Raw genomic sequence first — 26,851 nt, forward strand, 5'->3', positions numbered from 1 at the left:
CTTGAAAGATGTATAAAAAATGTGTTGTTGAAACACTATAAAATTTTGGACAGAGCAGGTCTTCCCCAACAGTTTTCATGACAAAATATATTCAAAAAAGATGAGAGTTGCACGTCTCACATGTGTAAACAAGTTTCCTCAATCACAGTTTCTACACTAAGGTTTTGATACCGCACTGAGGCCTAGAAATTATCCCCTAAGCTAGACATATAACACTTAGAAATTGAAATTGGTCGTCTAGGACAGTCTGTTTTAGGCTCAGTTGGAGGAACTATCACAATAACTAGACACTGACAGGAAAAAGACTGATTCTTATATGTGGAATTATCACAGGGCTTTGCTAAAGGGTGTGTGTGTGTGTGTGTGTGTGTGTGTGTGTGTGTGTGTGTGTGTGGTTTAGAGCATATTCAAATCTTGGTCTATCTAAAGCTTCAGTAACTTCAGAAACATAAATGGAATAGCCATCTAACCCAGAAGACTTGAAGTTGTTAGTTTGTACACTCACTTTTTATTTATGTTTTCTGATTCAGGCTGTCCCTCTGACTAAACACACTAAAGGCTGACTGAAACAATGTTTTAATGGAATATTCACACAAGTAAATGCATGGAAAATAAACTTTGTTTTATAGCTGAGTGACATGAAAAAACAATTTATAAAGAAGATGTATTATATTAAAGCAGTAGTTCTCAACCTTCCTAGAATTGTGACCCTTTAATATAGTTTTCATGTTATGGTGACCCTCAACCACAAAATTATTTTGTTGTTGCTTCCTAGCTGTAATTTTGCTATTTAGTGAAATATGGTGAGCAGGATATCTGAAATGTGACCCTCATAAAAGGGCTAGTTGACTCACCAAAAGGGTCTCTACCCACAGGTTGAGAACCACTGTTTTAGAGAGAAGATATTTGTGCTGCTGAGACTAAGTATCTGTCCCAAAGCAATTCCAGGTATCATGCCAGACTCTAATCAGAATTGGCTGAGTCCAGTTCAAGGGCACCCAAAAACTAAAGAGGAATGGGTTGGCAACCAGATCAAATAGGGAACGAAGAGGGCACTTCCCTGAGGAACATGAAGTGAAGTAAGGGGGATGGAAAATAGAGCAGCAGTCTCAAGCAGAGTTCACTGGTGGGGCATGGAAGAGGAAGAGGGAGGAGCTTGGGGCTCACCCTTCCTTTTGCCCTCACAAACCCTCTATGACTCTCCCCTGTTCTGTGATGCATACCTGGGCTTACAGTGAGGCCTATGTAACCTCAGAACTTAGATGCCTTAGGGCCGCCATGTGATTCAGTCTATGGAGAACATCCTCTCTTTTCTGAATAGATTCTTTGAACCATGGTTGGACTTTGGAACATTTTTCTTGGATATTGACCCCAATTATATCTTTCTGAGTGGAGTGGGGTTTATTCTTCTGTATTTATGGTATTTGATATTGAAACCATTCTTACCACCATATTGGAAAAGTCAGGACATCAAAAAGGTGAGGATATATAGTGAACCCCAAAATATATCTTTATTGGTATGCTACAATACCAAATGAGTTACTATATGAATTTGGCTATCTGCCAGAGACTTCACTGAGATGGGATACCAGGGAGAGGGTAAAGAACATTGTTGTCCTAGGGCATGGGTCCTGACAGAGGAGGAATACAGGGAGGGTTAAAGTTTTCATCTGGATCTTCAGTCTACTACTCTGGGTATGGATAAAGGTTCTAGAGCAAAAATGTACAAAATGCTGATTGCTTGTTTAAAAGGGTTAGTTACAGAAGGTGGATTCTCTGAAGGAGAATAGTTTCTCCTGACACTCAGTTCTAGGCTCCATTCTCATCCTGCATTTACATTCACCCAACTACCCTCCAAGTTGGGCGGTCAGGAAAACATTTCTAACTCATTAGAGCCCCTTAGAAGAACCTGAAACCTAAGCTTTGTTCCACAGGACAAATGAGTCTCAAAGAGAGAATAGACATTGCTGTTAGCTTCAAATTTTTGACTGATAATCTCAAATGTGGCTCTTACAGACAAAATTTTCCTTTGGTTTCCCAAAGAAGTGAATATGAAACATCTGGTCACCTCTGAAAGTTAACTAAAAGAAGGGCTAAATTTCATTAATTGAATACATATCATAATCTTGGTTTATGAAGTCTGGGTTTCTTCAGAAGAGAAATAGCAGAAAAAATTACAATACCTTGTTCATTTTTCTATGTCCACAGTGGAAAAGCACAGCTAAGAAAGGAAGGAGGAGATCATTTAAAGGTAGGTTCCTATCTGTTGGGCATCCTTTTCCTGGTTTCCCATCCTATTATTTCTATAAAGTCCTAGGGCTGTGATCAGAGAGGTAAAGTTCCCACACACAGTCTTTCAGGAAATAGTCCTCAAAGGAGAGACTCACAGGAAGACAGCATAAGAGACATGACAAAGTTGATTCTCTGCTCTACTATGGGCATGAAGCTGTCAGGCACCATCTGGACAGTGGGTACTGCATATGCAATGAGCATTGGACATGTCCAGGGAGAATTATGGGTGTTTTGTGGGGGGAGGTATTTTGTTTTGTTTTGGTTTGGTTTGGTTTTTTTTTTTTTTGAGCCACAAGCTCCTGCCTTCTAATGTCATCCACATACCTGACACCTGGGTGCTTAGATACTTCTGAGGAAACCAAAACATGTGTGCTTTGCATGGTGGTTTTGAGCATCATCACATGGGACAATGGATATGAAGGTAATTTTAACAGGAAACTACATACATGTGAACCTTCTTAATAACAACTTGATCTTGTCTACTTGTTCTTGGTACTTTTAGACTTTACTAACCTAAGTATTTGCCTCAGACAGACTGCTGTGTGACCATAATGTTTCTACCTTCCTTCCCTACAACTAACACCTCTGCTTTCCCAGGTTATAGAACTACCCAGAGACAAGCACAGGAATGGAGGAAGCTGCTGTCTGTCGTACAAAGGTGATTCTCCTCCTCCCCTTTTCCTGGGCCTCATTTTCCCTACGATCAGAGCACCATGGGCACTCTGCACAGCTTGCTTTTGTCATGGGAGGTATCCAATGTGACAAATATACAAAAGAACAACATGGAGAGAGGTTATAGCATCTCTGGAAGCTGTGGGTGGCATAAAATGAATAGATATACAGGCGTTGGGTATCTCTATCACAGCTAGGCCAGCAAATCCCATTTTAATGTTGATCTTTACAACAGAATTTACATTTCTATCTCCTACAGCCCCCTAGGTGAGCTTTATGATCCTTCCCACTTTCGGCACCTACTATGTCCAGATCTCTCCTGTGATGTGTGTAATGGAGCAACTACTAAGATCAGTCGCCTACTTTCTCAGGCCACCCTTGAAGATGGTGCTGCCTCTGTGTCCAGTATGGATTACACCACAGTTTCTGTGACTGAGACCTCATTGACTCTGTCCCTTCCCCTCCCAGAAAACCCTCTGAGAAATCCAACTCCAGACCTTCCACATGAGCCTTCTCTACAGTCTTCCTCCATTATCTCACTTCACAAGAGTGCCCACTTAGAAGACACACTTTCTGCCTCACTGCTGGATGACTCTATGCTATCAGAATCTGTTCCTCCTGTGAATGCTAAATTCTCTCTGGACCCTGATTCTCTCCATCCACGTGCTACTTCCCCTCTTCCACAACAGCATGCCACTCAGGAAACAGAACTGCTTCTCCAGCCAGCAACAATTCTGTCTCCGATGGACAGCCCTAGGGAGTTGTTCACTATTCCAGCAAACAAAAGCATTTTCAGTTCAAGGCATGCAATGTCAGAATTTATTCATCAGCAGACAGATACTGACAATTCTTTTCAGTTGGAGCCAGCACATTTGGTTAACCAAGAGCTTCTTGACCTTCATTCTTCTGAATCCTCTTTATGGGGAAACATCACAACCTGTCTTACACTGCCTGGAAACCTTCCCTTTCCCAGACCTGATGCCATGGTACTACTTGAGAGACAAGATGGAAAGATGGCTGGTTCATTTAAAACTTGGGGGAAGACCTCAGAGTCTGATCAGCACAGCTTGGCAGTTTCCCATCCTTTGGGCCGCTGCAAAGGTAAATCAAAGAGACTTCATATGAACCAGCAGTCCCCCCATCTCAGGACCTCTGAAGATCAGTTAGGACTTAAACACATCCAGTTATTCTGGGGCCTCCCTTCTCTACACAGCGAGTCCATGAACTCTATTGCTACTGTGTGGACTGACAGTTCCCTGATCTCAGGATGCTTCAACAGATTCTCAGATTCCCCAGTGCTTATCAACTACACACCTTTGTCCTTGCCTGAGAGTCAACCACAGAACTTGCCCCAAACTCTGTCCCTATCTCAGTCCCAAACTGTCCCTCCAGCCAAGCCCCCGGCCCAGCTTCAATACCCAATTCCAGTTCTGTCACCTTCTCCTCTAACCCAGCTTAGAATCTGTGGGGTGTATTTTCACAGACCCCAGCATAAGGTACAACCTCTTGAGCCATCTGCAGTTCACTGCCTGAATTACAACATCTTGAAAAAGAAGCTTGAGAGAGTGTGGGGTTTACCCACTGTGGTCAAAAAATCCCAGGAAGAATTTTGTCCCCCACCTCCCAAACCCTCATTGGTCAAGCAGTCTTCCAAGACCCATGTTTCCAGGTTCATCTGTCTTGGAAATTTCCTTCTTACCAGTGAGCTCCAGAAGAAGCTTGAGCACCACCTTCGAAAGAGGCTCATCCTACAACGCTGGGGCCTGCCCCAGAGGATCTATAAGTCTCTACCATGGATGAATCCTCTGGCAGAACTTCCAGAGGCATCCTCATCTACAAGCAACTATGGGCTTTCATGGATCTCTTTCTTTAAGCAACAGGGAAGCAAAGACCTACACAACATTGTATTGAACAAACCTGGAAGCTTTCCAACAAGACAGTCAGCAGAGAAACTGTTAAAGGCCAGGGAGCATAGCACAGAGGCTGTTAAAAAATACCAGCTATGGAGTAACACCAAGGGCACTCTAGATAATGGCCTGCAATCAAACTGTGAAACAGTCCTAAAACACCACACAGGCAGTCTGCCAGGCAAACCTTTGGGGACCTTACAGGTGAGCCAATGTTGGAAAAAACTTGAAACTGCCCTGCAAAAATATTTGATCAGGCATCTTGGTGAAACAAATGAGTGTCAGATATCTGGCACTGTGTCCAGATCAGGGTATCATCCTCTCCTTTTTACTTCACATGTGGACAAGGAAGAACATGAGGATCAGAGACAGTCACCTTCTGATAAGGAGGATGGACATGTCAAAAGCAAGTCTGTGCTGCAACAGACATCCATTGTCTTAAACAACACCAGCCTGGAAGAGTCAGAGAGCAGTAAACACAGCCAAGATGTGCCCAGAATATCCAATGAGGCTGGCCCTGTGTCACTGGGTAAGAGACTGTATCCCAGCAAAACAGTTCGGGGGCATCAAGGAACAAAGGTGAATGACAAAAGCACGTTTGTATCCAACAAGGTCAGTAACACGGTTAAAGGAGGGCAGCTCAGTGGTCTTCAATCACAGCCTTGATTGAACACCAGCCAGTACAAGAGTACCCAAGGGGCAGATGGTAATACAGCAAAAGTACAAAGTACTCTGGTAGCTGGAAGGGCCCTAAAGGAAACATCAGGTCCCCATGAAAATCAGATATCTGACTATAATAGCTGGGTATCCAGGGAAGAGAAATTCAAATCAGAAAGCAGGCTGCCCATCCAAGTTCTAGGGTCCCCAAATGACAAACTCCCTATCTCAGATGAATTTGCTTATAAACCCTTACTTGTGTATGACCATAGACCTTCTAGTGTACTTATGAATGCTGCTCTGGTGCAGCAGGTTCACTTATCCTCAACAGGACATAGTGCGAAACAGCAACAGGAGCCCTGGATGCATTCATATGTCTTAGACAAGTGCCATAACAAGAACTTCCCTAAATCTGCCAAGAAGGCATACTCTCTGGCCTGCAAAAGAGGAGAGCTTGGTGCAGGTGATGCTTTCATTGACCAAAAGAAATAAATGGGAGACAGTGGCAGACAGGTACATACAGTTCCAGAAATGTGTGGCCTTACAGAAGAAGCTACTGTGTCAGAGGCAATATCCACCCATGCCAGAGCCTCACCAATATCTGATCTGTAGGTGTCACTTTGGTCAGGTACTTTCAATTACTCCCCTCCTCAGTATCCCATACTTCACTGACAATACTGACTGCCCCCATTAATGTTCTGATAAAGTGTATTTGTGCTTTCTCCATGTGGCATGCCTTTTAGGTAGCATAGGGCCTGTGCTCAGGAAAACGGACAAGTCAGTTTTACTCTCACTTATTTCCTCTTTGGGCTCCTGAAATATGACTTGATTCTCTGAATCATTTTTGAAGAATGGGTTGGATGTGTCCCTAAGAAGACTTCCACTCTAGAGTGATTTTGGACTGGCTCTGATTCCTATCTCTTAGTTTAACTTTATTGCTAATATGTGGCAGTCCACACCTTCTCCCTCATTGATTTTCATATCCTTGACAGCAGAGGCCTCCATACTAGGTCATGTCACCTAAAAAGGACAAGTACATTTGTAAAATTTTAGGTTTGTCTTGTTATTTTTATTGTTTAGAAGTTCATAGCATGTACTTTGATTATTTTCACCCCTATTCCTCTCTTACATCTCTTGCAGCTTTGAGAAGAGGCTGTGAGGCCATAACACAGCATGACTTCTTAACTCTGGCCCAGAAGGAGACAGCTAAAGGGGAGAATGACCTTATTTCTCCAGGCTTGGGATATGATCTTTGTAGCATGATCAGCATCTTAAAGGGGGCAGGCCCTTTATCTAACAGCTTTTAGAACACTTGCCCTATGAACCGACAAAAAGTCCAACAATTATAAAGCCAAAACAGTAATGAGTTTTTTGTCTTGGGCCCTAATCAGCTTGTTTATATAGCTTAAAGCTTCTTATTTTGAAAGTTCTTTTGTTGTAACCAAAACCTGAAAGTCATATTAAATGAAATTATATAAAATATCACAATGACTGTCCATCTTTTCTTTACTTTTCTAGCTGGTTTGTTTAACTGTTTTGACCCTGCTTCATAGGGACATTGCCTATATCTTTTAGTTTACATAAATTACAGCTATCAACTTTACTTATTTTATTCATGATTTATCTCATATTTAGATATGTTTTAATGTTTTTAGAAAACAATTATACATGTATGTATCTCCTAAGCTGCAGTGTTAGACTGCCCTCACATGATTCTAAAGGGTATTTTTCCCTCTACCTCAAGAGTTTCATTCCCTAACTAGAAAGGTAAAACACTCCAATCCTTCAGGAAATATATGTCCTTCATCCCTGATCCCATAAGAGTCAGTGAAATGTTTCAGGGGTGAATTATAAGTGACTAAGACAGGTAGACATTCTTGGGAGTATACTCATATTAATGCAGCTTCAAGATATCTTATTTTCAGCTAAAATTTTATGGTGCAGACTTAACATACCCAGAGGAATTTCTGTTTACCACTTTGATCATTTATGTGTTCTGAGATTTTGAGCTGACTATGCCCCTCAGCATGCTTAAGAATTGGCCTATGCATGTGTACATAAAGCCACCCATAATAAAATCCCTATGCTTCCTTTGTTTAGGGGGAAATATTTTTGGAAATTATTTCCATGCTGTACTCACTTACTGCAGACAATTTTGTTCTACTCTTTGATATCATAGCTGTGCCCCATTTGTCTTTGCATTCACCAAGTTGTGACCTCGATTGCATTTGGTTATATTCCTAGCACCATCTGTTCCATACTGTAAAGCAAAGCCTCTCACTGAAATCAACTCATTTCTTTTTACTCCAAAGCATGACTGAGCCTTACTTTGGCAATATGAACAGTAACCATAGCATCAACATGGAGGGCAGGGCAACTTCTATATTTCTGGTCCTCCTCTCAGGTGACACCCTTTTATCTGGCAAGCCCAACCTCAAGCTCACTGTTCCTATACCATAATAGCTCCCCAAATGGATGTCTGATGCTCATTCTCAATATAGGCCAGATTAAGACTTTACTAGAAATCTGAGGTTTTGACAGCAGTCATGTAGGCATGGTTAGTGACAAGGGAAGGTGTTCAAGCCCTCTCAAGAGCTCTCTGGGTCTTTATTCCAGTTCCACTCTGTGTAAATATAGCTAATAGAGCTCAGTTTATCTTCACAAGGATATGAATAATGAATAATTCAGATGGTATCAAGTAATAGATTAATTAGGCTGAGCTAAAGCTGAGTTTTGGTTGTGTTCTTTAGTAGGCTAGTTATAGGTTGAGATTCATGGTTTAGACTATAAGAACATTGTGATGGTTTGAATAAGAATGCCCCCCATAGGCTCATGTATTATAATGCTTAGTCACCAGGGAGTGGAACTCTGAAAGAATTAGAATGATTAGGACACATGGCTTTGTTAGAGGAAGTGTGTCACTAGGGTTTGGCTTTGAGGTTTTAAAAGCCCATGTCAGGCTCAATGACACCTAGGTTTCTAGAGTTTGGCTAGTCTGTGAGGGGCTATCCTGGTAACTTTAGGGTCAGTGAAGGAACTCATAATCCATACTGAGCCACTTGAACTTCCCTTGCTGAAGAATATGTATGGACCACTCCACTGTCAGACTAACTCTTCCCTAGACTCTAGAGCCCTCAAGAAGAGCTTTCTAACTATAATCTCAGAGTCCTAAAGAACTTTGCGGCAAGACCTTATGACCAAGCTTGTCACTAAGTGAAGTTTTTGAGTTCTTAATTCCATAGGTTTTGAAGCAGCAAGGTCCAATATGATAGACGTACAACCAGCTGTAGAGATTCCTAGGAAGTAGAGTTGTGGACAGATTCAGGGTCTGCCCCTCAAAATCCTCTTGCAAGAATGAACTAAGAAGATGCTTTTGTGGGGGCGGGGCAGGGATAAGGCATGCTTTTATGTATCTTAGGCTCATTTGAAACTTTTATATAGATTGAAATCCAATCTTCTTGCTTCTACCTCCTAAGTCCTGGAATAACAAGTATTTGTCATCATACCTTGTACTAGGGATCAAACTTGGGCTCTTTTATGGTAGACAAGCACTCTATAGACCATCTACTGGGGCTGAGGATGTATGTAGTATACTTTCTTGAGTGTCTATGAGATCCTTTTGAAATGGAAGCCCTGTTGCACATGCAGCAAAAGATTGAAAACAAGGACACTGCTGCTAGTGAACACAAGGCCATCTGTATTAGCAGTGAGAATCCAGAAAGTTCAGATAACACCGTGGTTAGAAAAGATTTGTTTTGAATCTCATGAGTGTTGTCTGGTTCCTGTAGACCTAGGGTAAGTGGGAGTTCTTCTCTTTATAGAGGGTTCTAAATGCTGGGGTGGGTAACATTGTAAGGCCTCTGAACTCCTGCTGACCACATAAATACTCTATGCCTGGCACAGAATGGGCTCGGAACACCATTTTTTTGCTGTTTTAAATTGTCCTAGATTACCGAGTCCTGGGTCAAGTAAACTGACAAGGTTATATCAAGTTCTGACCATTGAAGTGTGGACAGACAGGTGTGGCCTGGGCTTCAGACATCAGGCACTAAATTCATGGGAATAGTGGAGACTCAAGGAGTAGGTGAGGGCGATGTTGAGTATTAACCTAGGAGTAGATTTGAGCACTGTTGGTTTAATGTTTGGTTTTCAATCACTCACTAGAGCAGCTTCTGTCTGCTTTTGACTAATGCTCTAGACCACCAAATCTATTGATGCTTCTATTCACAAGCCACATGTGTATGCCTTTAACCTGATCCTAACACCCCAACCCCACAAAATCACTTCAAACAAGTCTCTCCAGTTCTGTGTGCATTGGTTCTTCCTCTTTAAAGTCTCAGGAGTGCTGCTGCCCTATCTCCAGGAAGAGGCCTTTGCTCCCTTGTATTTGAAGGCCAATGTAAAGTTCTACTTCCCCTGAAGTATTTGACATCCCCCAAGGCAGGGACAATCTACAAGGCCAGAGAGATGTCATTCTCTTCCCAGGATGCATCCTTACTCCACAATATCCTTTTAGTGGGCATGCCCCCATTTCCCTACCCAATTAGGGATACCCCATTTCCTTGCCTTTTCCTCAAGGAGAGTTTCCTTTTGATGATTCATCTCCTCCCTGAGGAATATAGAAAATCTACAAAGGTAGTGCAATCAGAGTTAAAGGAAGGTGAAGCTTTATTACGTGGCTTTCCTATATTTGTTTGGGTTGTGGCAGTGAATAGGTAGGTATGCTGAGGAAAAGGTACAGATGGTAACCTAAAGAATGGAGGCTATAGCTTAGAGAAGTCTGAGCTAAGAATGCCTAAAGGCCTGGTGCTCACCCTGTGGCCTGGTCTTGAACCTCAGGGATAAATAGTAGCAGGAACCAGATTTGTACAGTTATGAGGATGTTGCAGGACTGTGGAGAGCCAGCAGCTCTCAGAGGCCTGGGTTGGAGTTCTGTGTGAGGAGACACAGATCCAGATTCTGGAAGTGGAGTAAGTCCCTTGACTTGACTGATCCAGTCACTGAAGTATGTGACCCTGGTGAAGACGCTGGGGTAAATGGGATGCCGGCAGTCCAGGCCCCAGCTGGCCAGTCCTACCAGGACCCATGCACTGGTTTGGTAACAGATGAGGGGGCCCCCAGAATCACCCTAAGGAGAAAGAGTAGTTAGTGTGAGATTTGCTTAGGGCTAGAAATACCAGTTGCATGTTAAGACCCTATATAGCCCAGATGGATAAGGACAGGTATCAGGCTATAAACATATGAACCTTTCCCTTTGCTTGCCATGCCTGATATTGAGAAGAGAATGTTGAGGGACTTGTAAGAAAGCTGGTTCTGCTAACCTATGTATAGATCCTGGTTCTGTAAACCTTGAGTTGCTGCAATATATCTAGTCAGCTCCTCTGCCTTTGGTAACTTGTCTGTACTACTTTCTCAACCTATGAACTGGAACTCTTGAAAAAATGCCCATCCCCTGGCTGGGTGAAGATAGCTCATATCACCAGGCAATAAGCAGGGGTCTTCAGAACACTGACCAGAGTCACTGGAGTTGTGAAATGTCTTTAGGAAAACCCCGTGGGAAATCCAGTCTATGTCAGCTCAGAAGACTGAAGCCTGCAGGGATGCAGAAGACATTGGAGTCCAAACATCTGGGCCCTGGTTATGCCCCTCCACTTCAGACCAATCATCTTCCTTCTATGGGACAGTTTTCCCATATAATCCATTATGTCTAATAGTGGAATTTCTTCTACACTGTATAAAGAGCTCCCATAAGAAAATGACAACCCAACAACAAAACGAGAAACTTAAATGAAACATTACAGAAGACAGCATATGACAATCAACATACAAAATACACTTAGTGACAAAGAAGAGAGATGGGTACCAAGACCAAGAGCATGCTAAATCAACACTGGAAACACTACCAAACTATTTACTTACAAATTACATATTTGTATATATGTCATACCTCAATAAAAAGTATAAAATATGCAACAAAAATTGATGTAAGGATCTGTTAAGGGAACAGCTATCTGCAAGGAGACTGTTGAGGCACGAACCCAAGGAAAACAAGCAGAGGTAATAAAACAGGAAGTGTGGTGGTCTCCACAAAGACTAGAGGACAATACAGCCTCTCCTGGAGGAACTGAGATAGAATGGGTGTGGGGGAAAATACACAACTGCTTTACTCACCCTGCAGATGGACTTTCCTGTGGAGAGGCCCCCGGCACATAGCATTTCCTCATGCACATAGTCCCTGCTTTGGCCTGGTCTTCCCCCATATAAGGCATTACAGAACTCATTCTCAATGATGCCCACTTCTCCCTCCTGCAGCGAGAAGGGTGGTAACAGTATTGCTGTGAAAATAAGGAGAAGGTAAACAATGGACACTGTGGCTTAGTTGGGAAAGTTCAGGCTACTCTGACTGTTGGTCACCATAGGACGGGAGTGACAAATTCTGTTTCTATCTTCAATCTATTTCTCATGAACTTCTCTGCTTTTTCTTAGAAACACCCACTTACCATCTTCACCCCCTCACAACAACAGATCACGTATTTACTGTATAAAGAGGCAAAACCCACTAATAATGTGCCCAATGTTGTTCAGCAATCTTTATCACTAACCTTTATCCTATGTCTTCATCTACTCATTCACCCATACACCCACTCATCTTTAAGTACCTTCATCAGTCTATCCATTTTCCATACCCATCCTTCCATCCATCCATTCTTTCATTAGTGTTTGTATTCATCCTTCCTCCTCTGACCTACTAACATTTCTATCCACAACATATATGCACCCATTTCATTCCTTCCTCCCTCCCTCCCTTCCTCCCTTCTTCGCTTCCTTCCTTCCTTCCTTCCTTCCTTCCTCTCCCTGACTTACTTAACTCCACTCACCCATCCACTGACCATATCACCAGTATCCTCATGCTAGTTAAACTGATACAAAGGAACATTTTTAGTTGGAAAAAATCACAAAAAAGTTAATTTACTCATTAGTGTTAAAGAAATAGCACAGTGGTGACAGTACACATAATTAAGTAAAATGGAGATGGGAGACTGTGAAAAAGAAACTTAAACAATCATACCAAGACTAGAAGGAAGAGAAATTGCATAGAAAAGGTGAGGGGTGGCCTTGGGATAGAAATGACTTCACCATATCCATGGAGAGTAGTAAGAAGGCTGGGGTTGGGTATATGAGAGAAACAGTAAGTGATGAAGCAGAGAGGGATCAGGGTGCTATCATCACATAAGACCTTGACAGGGATTTTTAAATTTTGAGTTAAAGCACAAGTGAGAAGGTAGTGGAAGGTTCTGAAAAGGAAAATGACATGACAATGTTTTAAAGTAATTCTGGCAGCCACATGGAGACTCACGTGGAAACACACAGCATGAAAGTAGAGGACCATTTTAGAAACTACAGTTAAGAAATAGCAGATGCAGAAACCCACAACTAACCAACAGGCCAATCAAAGTGAGGGAGGAGCAATAATATGAACAAAGGAGTCAAGACCATGATGGGGAAACAGAATCAGCTGATGCAAGCTAGTGAGAGATTATTGACTCAGGTTTGACAAATGGGGAACCTGAATAAGACCAAACTAGACTCCCTTAATATATGTGGGAATGGTGTGACTGGGACAATATATGAGGCCACTGGCAGTGCACAAACTGACTCAGTGGAGCCCATTTTATATGCAGAAATACCTTGCCCAGCCTAGACACAGGGGTGTGGGAATGGAGATGTGCCTTTTTCTTGACTCAATGAGATGTTGGGACAGAGTTAGTAGACTTCCTAGGGGAGGCCTTACCCTCTCTTAGGAGAAGATTGGAGGTGGGAGGATGGGGAGAGAGAGAGGAGGGGAGGGAAAGGGAACTGGGATTGGAATATAAAAAATAATAATAATTTTATAAAAGAAATAGAGTTGATTATACCAGACTATGTAGCAGCGGCACTATGGAGTACCCATCATGTACTACACTGGTATAGTAGAACAAAATGTGACCTCTGCTTTCAAGAATGTGCAGGGGTTAGGGTAAGCCAAGCTCCTCAGGAAGACAAGTTCTTCCCAAAGCACCTAACTCTCTTCTTTTGAGAACAAATATGCCAAATTATGATCCCATAAACAATTACAAATCTTCATTCTTCTTTAATTTACATTATTCTGTAAGCATATTCCCAAGTCATAATCCTTTAATAAATACTTCTGGGTATGACTTTACACACAGTTCTCTACTTCCAATCTAAAATAACAAAACAAGGGTTTCTTATTGGCTCATTGGTAGAGCCTCTACCAAGTATGTGTGAGGGACCAATACCAGAAACAAACAAACAAGCAATAAAACCAAAAGGATTTCTCCATTATGTAGTTCACCTGACAAGATTGTAAAAACAGGATAAAACCAGTTGAAATTAAGTGAGATTAAACACTGTGGAACTTCATTAGTTCTTACTATCATGCATTCTCAATTATCTCAAATAACATGTGATTTTCTTTCCACTTTACTCAAGTTATTTGGTAATGACATGTATTTTACTTTGAATATTGAGTGTTCAGACCAGTGTGACACTATTGGTAATAGAATATCCTATTAGTAAGAGGTAGAGCCTAGTGGAAGGAAGTTAGGTCATTAGACATATGTGTCTGTTAAGAAGATACTAGTACACTGGCCTCTCTTTTTCCTCTTTGCTTGCCACCTGACCAGAAGGTATGCATCGTTGTTCTACCACACATTTCCTCACCACAATGTGCTGTTTCACCACAGGTCTAAAACAACAGGGCCAAATAATCATGGACTGGAAGCTCTAATACTGTGAGCTAAAAGAAACCTTATCTTTTAAAAGTGATTACCTCAGGTATATTTGTTACAGTGTTGGAAACATAGAATGGGCTAGCCTCCACACCTGACCTTTGAGTTCAATCAAGTCACCTCAGATCCATGGCTGATTAAAATCTTAGAATAAAAAGACCATTAATATTCAAGGAGCCCAGATTCTTGATGGCAAATATCAGCAATCTCTACCTTCAGAACCTGGGATGCAGGGAAGTTTGTGGCTGTGAACTCTCACACTTTCAGAGTTAGAAGGACTCTACAGTTGCCTTCTCATGGAGGTGAGATACAGAGGGCAACGTTCAGTGACTTCAGAAACCAGCTGAGTCACTCTTCCCTTCCTATGCATCTCTTCTTTTCCTCCTCTCCCTGCCCTCACTCCCTCTCCAACTTCTCTTTCCCTTACTGTTTTCAGAAAGCATTCCCCATCCAGTTATCCAACAAGATGTGTGGTTGGGGAGCTGTGTGTCTTTAGATGGGAGGCAGGCAGGTACAACGTAGGATGTGAAGTTCACGGGCAGACGCAGCTGCAGCATTGCAATGTCACTCCCAAAGGAATGAAACTTCTCAAAGTCTGGGTGTTTGATGATACGGTTCACAGACATCTTCTGAGTATGCTGTGTTTTCTGGTACAGCTGAGTATTCCCCAAAAGAACCTGATAGTTCCCTGGGTCCTGGGATTTGCTGAAAGATAAAGGATTTCATCATCACCATCATCTCTGAGTGAGAGGATAACCTGTCTTTCTGAATCCTCATTTATCACTGGCCACTCTGTCTGGATTCTATACAGCTTGATCTCTCCCTTTCTGACAGTCAAGTGGTGATTTGAATGAGAATGCCCTTCACAGATCCATATATTTGAATTGTTTGGTTCCTAATTGGTAGAACTGTTTGGGAAGTACTGGAAGATGTGGCCTTATTGAAGGAGGTGTGTCACTTTGGGTGGGCTTTGAGGTTTCAAAAACCCACATAATTCCTAATTACATGCCCCCCCTGCCTTGTGCCTGAAGATCAGCTATAAGCTCTTAGCTGCTGCTTTAGTGTCATGGCTGCCTGCCTGCCGTCATGCTCCCTGCCATGATGATAATGGACTCTAGTCCCCTAAAATAGTGAACCTCAATAAACATCTTATATAAGTTGTTTTGGACATAATGTCTAATCATGGCTATAGAAATGTAACTGTAACAGAAGTTGATACAGGGAATAGGCTATTGCTGTCACAGGTCTGACCAAGCTGGTTTTGTTGTTGTTTATGAGAAATGTGTTAGATTTGGGGAGTTTGGACTAGGAAAGCAGTTGAACACTTTAAGCACGGCTTAACTGGCCATCCTAGCAGGACCTTGGAAGACAATAGTGCTGAGAACAATGAGGATTATAGAGGCCCAGCTCAAGAGATTTCAGAAGGGAACAATGTTAGCAATTGGCCTATAGACCATTCTTCTGTATTTTAGCAAAGACTGTGTCTACTTTTTGCCCTTGCCTTAAGAATCTTCTTGAGGCTAATTTAATTGCCAGAGGAGATTTCAAGACAGTCTAATCCTGACTTTGTCACTTAGTTATTACTGATCACTCTTATGAATATATACAATGAAAAGGAGCGAGCTGGGCAAAAATACAAAATATACAGTTTGAGAAGAAAAGGAACACCAGGAAATTTAATATTGGAGATTTAGTTTATGCTGAAAGACATAAGGAGAATGGGGAGAGGGTAGTAAAGGGAATGATGTCCTCAGGGTAAGACCTCACCCAGCTATTCCTGCAACTTATGAAAAGAAAAAGCCTAAGGAATTATTTGTTCCTAAAGAGCAACAACAAATCAAAGCTTATGCAAATGCAATTCAAGGAGGGAGCCACATTTTATCCTAAGCAGAAAGCAGAATTTGGTGGCATCAGCTATATGGTTCTGGCTTTAGAGGTGTGGAGAATACAGGAGTAAAAGGGTTGTAGAATCTTTCTCTGTTGTTAAGAAAACTGCTGAGACTAGGCATGTGGCAAGGGAATCCCTGAATGGAAGCCCAAAGAGGCTGTTATATGAAGCTGTGAAGGTGAAGCTTGGGTTGTGCTGGAGACCCGGGAATACTGGAGGAATCAGAGCTGCAGTTGTGGGATACCTGTCAAGGAGAGTTGAATGTGGCAAGTTGAGCCAATTTTTTAAAAAATATGTTGCATTCAGAAAAGCTGGCATTGGACATAGAGCATCATGATTTGGAGTTTACCCTGCTGGATTTCAATCTTGCATTGGTCCAGTATTTCCTCACTGAAGCCTTGTTCCTTCCCTTTTGAATGGTAATGAATATTGGAATACCATTGTATGTTGGAAGAATGTAATTTGGTTTTTTATCTTATAGGGGTTACAATTAAGAGATTACTCTGAATCTCAGAAGAGACTTTGGACTTTGAAATGGTGTTGAGACTGAAAGACTTTAGAATTTCTCAAGTTGAACTAAATGCATTTTGTATTATGATGTGGCCACAAGCCTGTGGGAAACAGGGAGTGGAATGCAGTAGTTTAAATGAGAATCGCCTACATAGGCTCATATATTTGAATGTTGGGTTCTTAGTTGATGGAAATGTTTGGAAAGGATTATGAGATGTGACCTTGATAGAGAGCATGTGTCATTAGGGAGGGATCTTTGAGGTTTCAAAAGCCTAATCTATTCTCAGTTATCTCTCTTCACTTTGTGCATGTGAATTGGTATTTAAGCTCTCAGCTACTGCTCCAGCACCATGCCTGCCTGCCTGCTGTCATGCTCCTTGCCATAATGGTCATGGACTCTAACTCTCTGAAACCATGAGCCCCAGTAAACATTTTCTTTTACAAGTTGCCTTGGTCATAGTGTCTCATCATGGCAATAGAAAAGTAACTAAGATAGCAGCTTTCTTTCTTCAAGCTGATGGATATTCTACTCTAACCTCATGACAAAGTATTACCCACTATATCTTATAACTAGAGGAACAAAGAATTCCAGTACTGACAGGGTCCCTAGTAGGGTCCTCAAATCAAAACTTTTAAAGTTTTACTTAAGGAAAACTGTGGTTGAATCCTAGTTTTATGATTTAAATCTTAAATGTTATTGGCCTACGAGTCAGCCAATCACTAAAGGCACAGTCATCAGTCTGTGGTCCTGTCCAGAAATGGTGGAACATTTAGGTGAGGCCTAGTGAAAAGAAGCTATGCCATTAGGAGAATGTCCTTGAAGCCCCCCCCACCACTTCTTTTCATTATCTTCGATTCCTAGCTACCATGAAAGATCAGGCCTCATCTATATATGTTCTTGCTATGATGAACTGTGTCATAGATTCAAAGAAACAGGCCAACTAACTTTGGACTGAGACCATGAGTCAAGATAACCCTTATTCTTTTTATTCATTTTCTAAATTATTTGGTCACAGTGATGGAAATCTAACATATTTCCCTGTCCCCTTACCAAGGACTGCTTCTGCATTTGGTACTAAACACTCACAAAGGACTTGTTAAATGCATACATGGGTGCATCAAAGGGAAGCTTTCCTTGCTCCTGAATAGGACTGAGTAAACAGCCTGTATATGGTTTTGTTCTCACAACTCCCACACTAGGTCTTCACCAACTCCACATACTTAGTTCCTCCCTTCTGGCAGCCCTAACAGTTCCTTTGCATGCCTCCAAGACTGCAGCATATTTATAGATTTATGTTCATTGGGGCTGCCCTCTTCACACACTTTGGCATGTCTCATCTGCATCATACTGATTGAAGCTTGTTCCTTCTGAGAGAAAAGAAACCTTGACCTGAGATCTTCTTACATTCTGTTTCCTAAAGTGTCTCAGGTGAATGCAGCACAATTAGCTACCAGCAGGATTAAGCTGGAGTCTCAAAGCCAAAAAGCAAAGTTTCAATTCCCTGATCTGGATTGCATAGCACCCAAACCCTCTGGGTCCCTCCATGCCTGATCAGAAGCTAGGCCCTCTGTCAGACTCCAAAGAGCCAGAGGAGTGAGACTCCTGGCTTCCATATCATTTGTTCAGGTTGGGAAGGGGTGCTGTATTTCCTATCCATATAGACTAATATGGCATAGGCACGGCCACAGTTTTTCCCAGGACTTAGTTTTACAAAAGTAAGAAATCACCTGGCTGCTGGTCTTTGCCTAGGATCTGGCTTATGGAAGAGTAAGGGACAGTGAAATAAAATGAGGAATACAGGCAGACAACAAAGCATGGCCATCCTCTTGGGAAACATCTGTGTTAGTAGGCAGACACGGAAGGGGAATAAAGGAATCCTTACAGAAGCTGAGAATTAAATGTAATGAGAACCACTACAGACCAAGGAAAGTTTTATGGCATATGGGGCAAATCCAGGCAGAGAGGATTGTCGGTCAAGGAAGAACTAATATGTATTTTGTGGAAGTAGACTGTCCCAGAGAAAAGACTAGAGGAGAAAGGCTTGTCATCTTTAACTTCCTTCCTTCTCTCATTCTGCATCTTTCTCACCACCCAGCCTCTCTCTCTGGGGGGCTCCAGATAAGGCAAACTCACTTTTGAAAGCAGTGGGCTGTAGAAACCAACCAGTGGGATTCAATGAGGACAGCTCCACACAGATGCAAGCCACGGTACAGCAGGCTGGCCTGCCATGGCCACTTGCCAGCCAATGAATCCTGGCCACCAAACACCTTTCCAACCACCTTCAGCTTCCCACACACTGTGAAAACACCCCCATACAATCTGTTAGACACACAATTCCTGAGAGACAGAATAACACCCCAAGGAAGCTTTTCCTCCACTTAACAGATTGGAAAATCTTGGCAAAAGACAAGTGACCTGTGCAAGTGACTTCAGGCTACCCTCGTCTCTGCTTTCATTGGCCACCACCTGGGACATGATAAGCTCCACCGATAGCTCTGTGGGAGCAAGAGCTCAGGAATCTGGGAAGATGGGATGGAGCAAATAAAAGGCTGGCCACAGCAGCCTGTCCTTAAATTACTCTGCCAAGCAGGTGGACAGAAGGGAGCCTATATGACTTCATTTTCCAAATAACACAGCTCTGTGCTTTTCAAATCACAGAACTATAAGTCTCATAGGTTACTGATATCAGTTGCTCAGTATCATGATTTCTCAGTGATTGTCTCAACTTCAGTCTGCCCAGTATCCCAGGGAGAGAAAATTACTCTGTGGTGCTGATGAGTGACCTGGGACAAATTGCTTTACATTTCTAAAATGAGACTGGGTGAGGACAGTAATGACAACTTTTTTTTTTCTATGATTCATCTGGGAGGGGGTTACTGGACCCAGATCTTGACCAGCTGTCTACCTTCTTTCAGGAATTAGCACCCCAAGCCTCTAGGAGTTTTGTTGCTTTTGCTTTCCCTTGTAATCCCATGCTTTCTACCACCACCACTGGGCCAGCTCTAGACACCATTTTGGACCCATGGCATCACACCAGGCTCTAGGGTATAAAGAGTCAGTCCCCGAGGGGTGCCTAAATCCCTTTGGTTGATATTTTTTGAGACTACCTGGTTCCAAGGGGGAAGGCAAAAGAGGGACACCACTTCCGGTATGGCCTCCACCCATCGCCCACCCAGTGCCTCTCAAACGGACCTTCTGCTCCACTCACAGAATCCTGGTGCCTGCTGGCGGTCAGTTCCCATCCTTTCTGCGGCCCTGGTCTCCCTGGTACTACTCCAGGAACCTTTGAGGGGCTGGGAACACCAGGCTTTGGGACAGGGCCAGCCTTGGAGCTCAGGGGCAGCAGTAACAGCAGGGGCCAGAGTAGAGTACTGAGCCCACAGGGGACCCTCACCACCCTAGTGCCCATCCCAGATGCCAGAACCTGTGGGGGAGTTGGCCCTGACCTGGGCCTGACCCCGCTCTGACCCGGGCCTGACCCCTGCTGGGACAGTTCTTGACCTTGTCTTGAGCCGATCCCAAGCCCTGCCCCGACGGCTTTCCTACCCGATATCACTCAATCCGGACTCCTCCAAGACCACAGTGATCCTGGCTCTATTTCCTGCCGTTCCTAGCCTCTAACCCATGTGTAGCATGGCCAGCAACAGTGCAATGGAAAATTCCTGCTCATCGATGAGCAAAAGATAGGGAATCCAACCACAGAAAATAGGAAATGATATGAAAAGGAAATTCAGGCTGGTAATGTAGCTTAGTAGTAGAAATAGGGAGATGAAGGGGAACCTGGTGGGTTCACTAGGACTTCCTCATAAACCCCATACATACAGAGAAAGTTAATTCATGGAAGAAGGAGGAATTAAAAGATCCACACATAGGGAAATTGTAATTAGCTGTTAGGAAAATAAAACATAAAAAGCATCATTTATAGCCACCAAATTGCAAGCATGTAATGATACAGTTTTCCAGTCTTTTGTTAATCAGCAATTTTTCTTTACAGTGGTGGTTGGCATCTTAATCTGAAAGACATACCCCACATGTGAAATGATGTGAGAACCTGGCATTTCACTTTTATTCATAGCAGTCTTCATCACTCTGATATAAACTTCAGACTATACAAACTTCTATTCACTAATGTCTTAGGGAGAGGGGAATATAATGTAAATAAACTGTCTGAGGCCCTTAGTGTAGTTCTAGCAGAGACTTCTAGCTAGATCTCTAAATTGAGCTGTGGACATCTCATTCCTTGTTTCTGCCCGGCCATCTCACTTCCTGTCTGTCTGTTAACTAGTGACAAGCTCCACCCTCTGATCTTCAGACATACTTTATTTGTACAAGGTATAACCACACATCCCCCTTTTTTCTCTAAAATCAAAAGTTATAACTAATATAAGAAAAACTATATACAATAAGTATAATAATATATACAGGCAGTAAGTATATCAATAATGTGTAGTTCATTAGTATTTAGCAAATTCAGAGAAAGTATTCCACTATTTATCCTATCTTGGTGAGTCCAAAGTCTTGTACTTAATTTACTTTCTATTCTAATTTGCATTATCAAATTATCTTTTAATGTCTCTCAACCTTTCACACTTTACACATCTTTAGTAAGTTTATTTTCTGAGCCTGGTAAACAATGAAAACTGTAACTATACTATCTAGTCTGTAACTCCCTCAAAGACACAAGAAGAAATTAATATTAACTGAGTAAACAGGAAGTGCAAGCAAGCAACTTCCAAAAAATGTGAGAAATGACAGAAACAGCTGACTACCTGGACAGTACCCAAGGTTCTGGTGCAATGTTGGGCCATCCATCTTCTGTCTACAGGCCTAGCATATCTAACAAACATTTCTGTGAAGCAAGATATTCTGAAGGATCGTCTCACCTTGTCTTGGCATGGTTTGCAGAGAATTTTTTTTGTGTCCTTTTTGCCCAGTTTGGACAGCACACTCTTAGCAGTCAAGGCAAGAGCACCTTCTTACCCAGTGGCTTTTGCAACAAAGAAAGTAAACTCCATGTGGAGTTTCTTTGATACACATCATCTTCTCTGAAATAGATTGGTGCTTCCAGGAGCAAACATGTCTCATTGTCATTAAATAAAAAAGAACCTATGTTATTAAAACATCTTAAATGCCATATTCTGTAGATCTCTGAAGTGTTGAAGATGATCAGTCTATCTAAAATATATCTCTGTTTGACCTTGAAGACATTACCTAATATGACTATCAATTCGATTGTAATAGGTGACTAATTATTAAGCTACATTTTCTTATTGTCTTATCTAATTGATAATAGTAACTTTCAAGGACTAGAAATTTGCATTATATTGTTAAATGAGCTGTATAAATATAATATCTTGAACAATTTTAGAAATATATGTACAGTATGTTTTAACCAATTAATTTCAAATTTGTATGAATATACAGTATTGTATATAATATACAAAAATTCAATCTAATGAAAAAATACTTAAAACTAGTAGTTACTTTTTAAAAGTAGATTCGATAATCTACTTTTTAATTTTATGTTTCCTCCCTTTTTCTTTTCAGAGTAAATTCAATAATCTACCCTTTTATCCTATCATTTATCTGTATCCTCCCTTTTTTCAAAGCAAAAACCTTAAATCTAATCCCCTTTGTTTAGCTTTCTTCCTGACCATAACCAAAAACATTTTGTAACCAATTCCCTTAAACAATGACAAATATCCATAACCTATTAAATAACCAAAAACCACGCACCCCACCTCTTGGAAATGTGGATGTCATGTTCTTAAATTTACTTCCTGCTGTCCAGTGGGGGGGGGTGGCATCTTTAGGGGATCCTGAAAGAAAAATTTGGGTTAATTGTCAAGCTATATGGTTTTTGTCCAATCTCTGTATAATGGGAAAGTGAAGGGCGTGTCTCAAGTCATGGCTAAAGTAGTTTATGAGACTGGATCATCTTAGCTGGGTACCTTAAAATTGTTCTGAGCAATTTGGAGTCCAAAGTTGATCTTTATTTGGAGTTGTTCAGCTTAATGGTGTTGTCATAGTCCTGGAGATTTTGTCATTGTGGGGCCCTGTCCTCCTTTTGGAGACTGAAAAGGCCATTGTTAGGTATGGTCATGTTTCACTGCAGAACACTGGTAAAGACCCAAACCCAAAATCATGTACAAGAAAGTAGATGAAACCTTTTTCTAGAATTACTTAGTACTCTATATGACCATCAATATCATGACAAAACTTTAAAATACACATATATTAATCCTATAAACTTTTATATAAATATATTTATGCTTTAAGAAAAACTGTTAAAAGGTCAATATAAAACCAAAGTGTATATATTATTTATGATTTATTAAAGCTTGCTAAAGATTCAGAAAGCAAGGTCAACCACAAATTATAGAAGCCAGGCACACACCTTTAATCCCAGCAGCCAGAAACTAGGAGGTGGAGGTATATACCTTTAATCCTAGGATTGAGGATTAAAAGATAGAAGGATCTCTGTGAGTCCAAGCCCCCCCCCCCATTCTACTCAAGTGAATCAGTCTAAAAGAGAATTATAGCTCACACTTTCAATCTCAACATTAGGGAAGTGTGTAAGACAGAAGCAAGTTCTCAGAGAGGTATTCATTTTCCAGCCATGCTGAGGAGAAGTTACATTGGAGGCTTGGTGAGAGTGCATAGAGACAGGATCAGCCTATTCAGCCTGAGGCAGAGGTAAGAAGCTAGTGGCCAGCTGCTTTGCTTTTCTGATGTTCAGCTTGAAGTTTGAACCCCAATATCAGTCTCTGGGTCTTTTATTTATTCGTGTTATACCAAAGGATTATGAGATTAGTGGTAATACAATAGTCTTTTAACTATTTGCTTTTCTTCTGTCCCATATGAGGTATCTCTTTTGACATGAGACAGAGATTTTGGATTTTACTTTAACAAGAATGCTTGGATTTAGAGAAGGAGAGATTCACATTCCAACTCCAAAGCCAGCTTTAATCTTTAATTGACCTGGAACTTAAAAAAAGACCACTTGTATTATATGTCTGTAGAGAAAAGCAGAAACAAAAATTTGGGAAGATTTATGAAATTTTATTCAGTTGGAAATGTGATATACCAGCAGGCCAATTTATTCCTTTTCTTGGCACAATTTTTCTGGATGATTTGTTCTTTTTCTTCAGATATCTCATCTGCCCAGTGGCCTCTGGGTTCCTTATCTGGATACCTTTATTCTCCTAAAAAAGACAAAAAATAAAACCCTTCCGTAGCCCTAGATTTTGGGGAGGTTCTCCTTTGGCAAGTTATATTTTTTCAAATGAAAAACATTTGTTAGTTTTATAGGTTAGTGTAGATTAAATGGCCATGCTGATTGATGAACTATCATCTCTTCTAATTAAGAGGTATTTTGTTCAAATCAAATCTTTATCAATTTTGATGCTGTCCATAGCTTTTCATCACCTATGGAAACAAAAGCAAAACTTCTTTCCCAGCATAACACATGCCCTGGGTTCTATTAGGAGGTTAAGACATCTTTAAAGTATATTGACTGATTTAATTCTGTAGTTTTTTTCTGTTATCCAATGTCTCTCCACAGCTGTTGTTCCTTTCTTATTAGCATTCAGAAAATCCAAAGTTAATAAAACATCATGCCATCTGTTTTGGTTTTTTTTCCTTATCCCTTTCTGTATGTTTAGCATATCCTTTAGAGTTTTATTTGATTTTTCTATAACTACCTGCTCTGTAGGATTATGTAGCATACCTATAATATCCTTTATATTATAATAAGCAAAAATCTGTTTCATTTTCTTAGAGACATATACTGTAACATTGTCTGTCTTTATTTGTGCATGTATACCCATAATAGCCATAACTTCTAGAAAATGTGTAATTGCTGAGTAAGCCTTTTCCAAATTCAAAGCAGTTGCCCATTGAAAACCTGAATAGGTATCAATGATATGGTATACTTTAATTTTCCATATTTTACAAAGTGGAACACATCCATCTGCCAGATTTTATTCCTTTGATTACCCTTTGAGTTACTTCCTGCAGGTGGTAGAGTTTGGTTGTATAAAGAACAAGTAGGACATTTCCTTATAATATCCTTGGCTTGTTGCGAAGTGATAGAAACATCTTATTTCAAACATTTGCTATTGACATGGTATTTTTATGAAAATCTGAGGCGTTTAGAACATTCCTATCAATAGCTGATCAATTTCATCATTACTTTGTGCTAGAGGGCCTGGCAGACTCATATGGGATCAGATGTATGATGTATGTATGTATGTATGTGTATATGTATGCATGTGTATATGTATATGTATGTATATGTATATGTATATTATGGGATGATTCCTATTCCTGATTATGTCTTGTAACTGAATAAATAATAAAGTCAATTCTGTATCATCTGGTATAAATTCAGGAGCTTCAATATGCAAAACAACTATGCATATTGTGAATCAGTAACTATGTTGAGAGGTTCTTTGTGATCCATTAACTCCATGAGAATAGCATATACTTCTGACTTTTGAACAGAATTATAAGGACTTAGATTTACTTAAATTTTCTGATTTGTAACCTGCCTTTCCTGATTTATTCGCATCAGTATAGAATGAAGGGACTTTAGTTATTAGTGTTTCCCATACAATGTGAGGAAGAATCCAGTTAGTTCTCTTTATAAGTTTAATTCTTTTGCTTTGGGGATAATTGTTATTTACCTTTCCCAAAAAATTACTACAAGCTCTTTGCCAGGGTTTACTTTCTGCCCATAATTTGTCAGTTTCATCATTAGTAAAATATACTATAATTTTTGTTGAATCTATTCGTGATAATTAACAAAGTCTCAATTTTACTTTTAGAATTAGTGCAGAGATCTTTTCCATGTAAGCTTTTAACTTTTACTCAGTTTATGTGGTAAAAATATCCATTCTATGATAATATCTTCCCTCTGCATTAAAATTCCTATAAGGCAATGCTTAGAGGGTAATATGACTAGAATTCAGTTAAGCTTTGGATCCACACATTCCACATGTTTGATCTCTATTTTGTTTTCCACCAAACCAATTCTCTCTCTCAGTTTCAGCTGTTAATTCCCTGGGACTATTTAAGTCCTTGTCACCATCTAAGGTTTTGTTTAAATTAATCATTAGGCCAGGTTTTGTACCAATAATGTGTTGTAGATGGGAAATGTCTCCTAGCAATTTTTGAAAGTCACTAAGAGTCTGCAAGTGATCTCTCCTAATTTATACCTTTTGGGGTCTAAATTTTGTAAACCTATTTTATAGCCTAAATAATTAATAGAATCTCCTCTTTGTATTTTTTTCAGGAGCAATTTGCAATCCCCAACAAGGCAAAACTTTACTCCTTCAAATGTTCTTTCTGAATTATCTACATTTGAATCAGAAAACAAAATGTCATCCATAAAATGATATACTATAGACTGAGGAAATTGCTTACATATTATTTCCAACAGCTGCCGAACAAAATATTGGCACAGGGTGAGGCTATTTAACATTCCCTGTGGGAGAACCTTCCATTGGTATCTCTTAGCAGGCTGAGAATTTTTTAAGTAGTCACTGTGAATATTTTTGTCTGTATTTTTCTTGTAATGGAATACTAAAGAAATAATATTTTAAATCAGTAACTGTGAGAGGTCATCCTTTAGGCAATAGAGAAGACAAAAGAATTCCAGACTGTAAAGAGTCTATTGACTGTATCACATTATTAACAGCTCTTAAATCTGTTACCATTCTCCATTTCCAGATTTGTTTTTAATAACAAATACAGGAGAATTCCAAGGGCTGATTAATTCCTCAATATGTTGAACATTTAGTCGCTCCTGTACCAACTCTTCTAAAGCCTGCAGTTTCTCTGTTGTTAAAGGCCATTGCACAACCCATAAAGGTTTGTCTGTCAGCCACTGTAAAAGTAGGGTTGTTGGTGTCTTTGGAAGATTAGCAGCTGTTGTGTCCTGTTTTTGCACAACTTGAGCGGTTGGTGATTGTTCTTTATAATATCTTCTATAAATTTTCTAGAACCATAAGTTAAATGGCTTGTTTCTAAGATTGGGGGAATGTTTACATGGGTATTCCATTGATGTAACAAATCATGTCCCTACAAATTCTTGCTATCTTAACAACATATGGCTTTAATATTGCTCTCT

At 40.6% G+C, this 26,851-nt stretch overlaps 2 protein-coding genes and 1 long non-coding RNA gene across 6 annotated transcripts; 2 read left to right on the plus strand and 1 right to left on the minus strand.

Annotated features, from left to right (window-relative positions):
- The first annotated feature begins 1,269 nt into the window (after positions 1-1,269).
- On the plus strand, positions 1,270-7,008 carry LOC101837446 (spermatogenesis-associated protein 31D1-like). Of its 2 annotated transcripts, none has more exons than XM_021231995.2 (5): positions 1,270-1,478; positions 2,209-2,251; positions 2,890-2,950; positions 3,224-5,483; positions 6,669-7,008. In XM_021231995.2, exons 1-5 carry the CDS (start codon positions 1,293-1,295, stop codon positions 6,672-6,674), a joined length of 2,556 nt encoding a protein of 851 aa, XP_021087654.2. In that variant the 5' UTR covers positions 1,270-1,292; the 3' UTR covers positions 6,675-7,008. The 2 variants fall into 2 exon arrangements, with proteins under 2 accessions (XP_021087654.2, XP_040612100.1); XM_040756166.1 differs by having other exon boundaries at positions 3,224-5,450.
- On the minus strand, positions 3,976-20,253 carry LOC101837714 (putative serine protease 47). Of its 3 annotated transcripts, none has more exons than XM_040756169.1 (5): positions 19,912-20,253; positions 18,853-19,015; positions 14,748-15,025; positions 11,700-11,863; positions 3,976-4,057 (listed from the first exon to the last, which is right to left on the minus strand). In XM_040756169.1, exons 1-5 carry the CDS (start codon positions 20,126-20,128, stop codon positions 4,022-4,024), a joined length of 858 nt encoding a protein of 285 aa, XP_040612103.1. In that variant the 5' UTR covers positions 20,129-20,253; the 3' UTR covers positions 3,976-4,021. The 3 variants fall into 3 exon arrangements, with proteins under 3 accessions (XP_040612103.1, XP_040612101.1, XP_040612102.1); XM_040756167.1 differs by lacking the exon at positions 3,976-4,057 and adding an exon at positions 9,216-10,656; XM_040756168.1 differs by lacking the exon at positions 3,976-4,057 and adding an exon at positions 9,216-10,656 and having other exon boundaries at positions 19,928-20,059.
- On the plus strand, positions 19,804-26,241 carry LOC121143716. The gene is made up of 3 exons (XR_005881047.1): positions 19,804-19,949; positions 23,337-23,415; positions 26,015-26,241. It is a non-coding gene; the product is annotated as an uncharacterized LOC121143716 (long non-coding RNA).
- The last annotated feature ends 610 nt before the right edge of the window (positions 26,242-26,851 follow it).

This window comes from Mesocricetus auratus, unplaced genomic scaffold (assembly GCF_017639785.1).
Source record: "Mesocricetus auratus isolate SY011 unplaced genomic scaffold, BCM_Maur_2.0 Super-Scaffold_100013, whole genome shotgun sequence".
Lineage (NCBI taxonomy): Eukaryota > Metazoa > Chordata > Mammalia > Rodentia > Cricetidae > Mesocricetus > Mesocricetus auratus.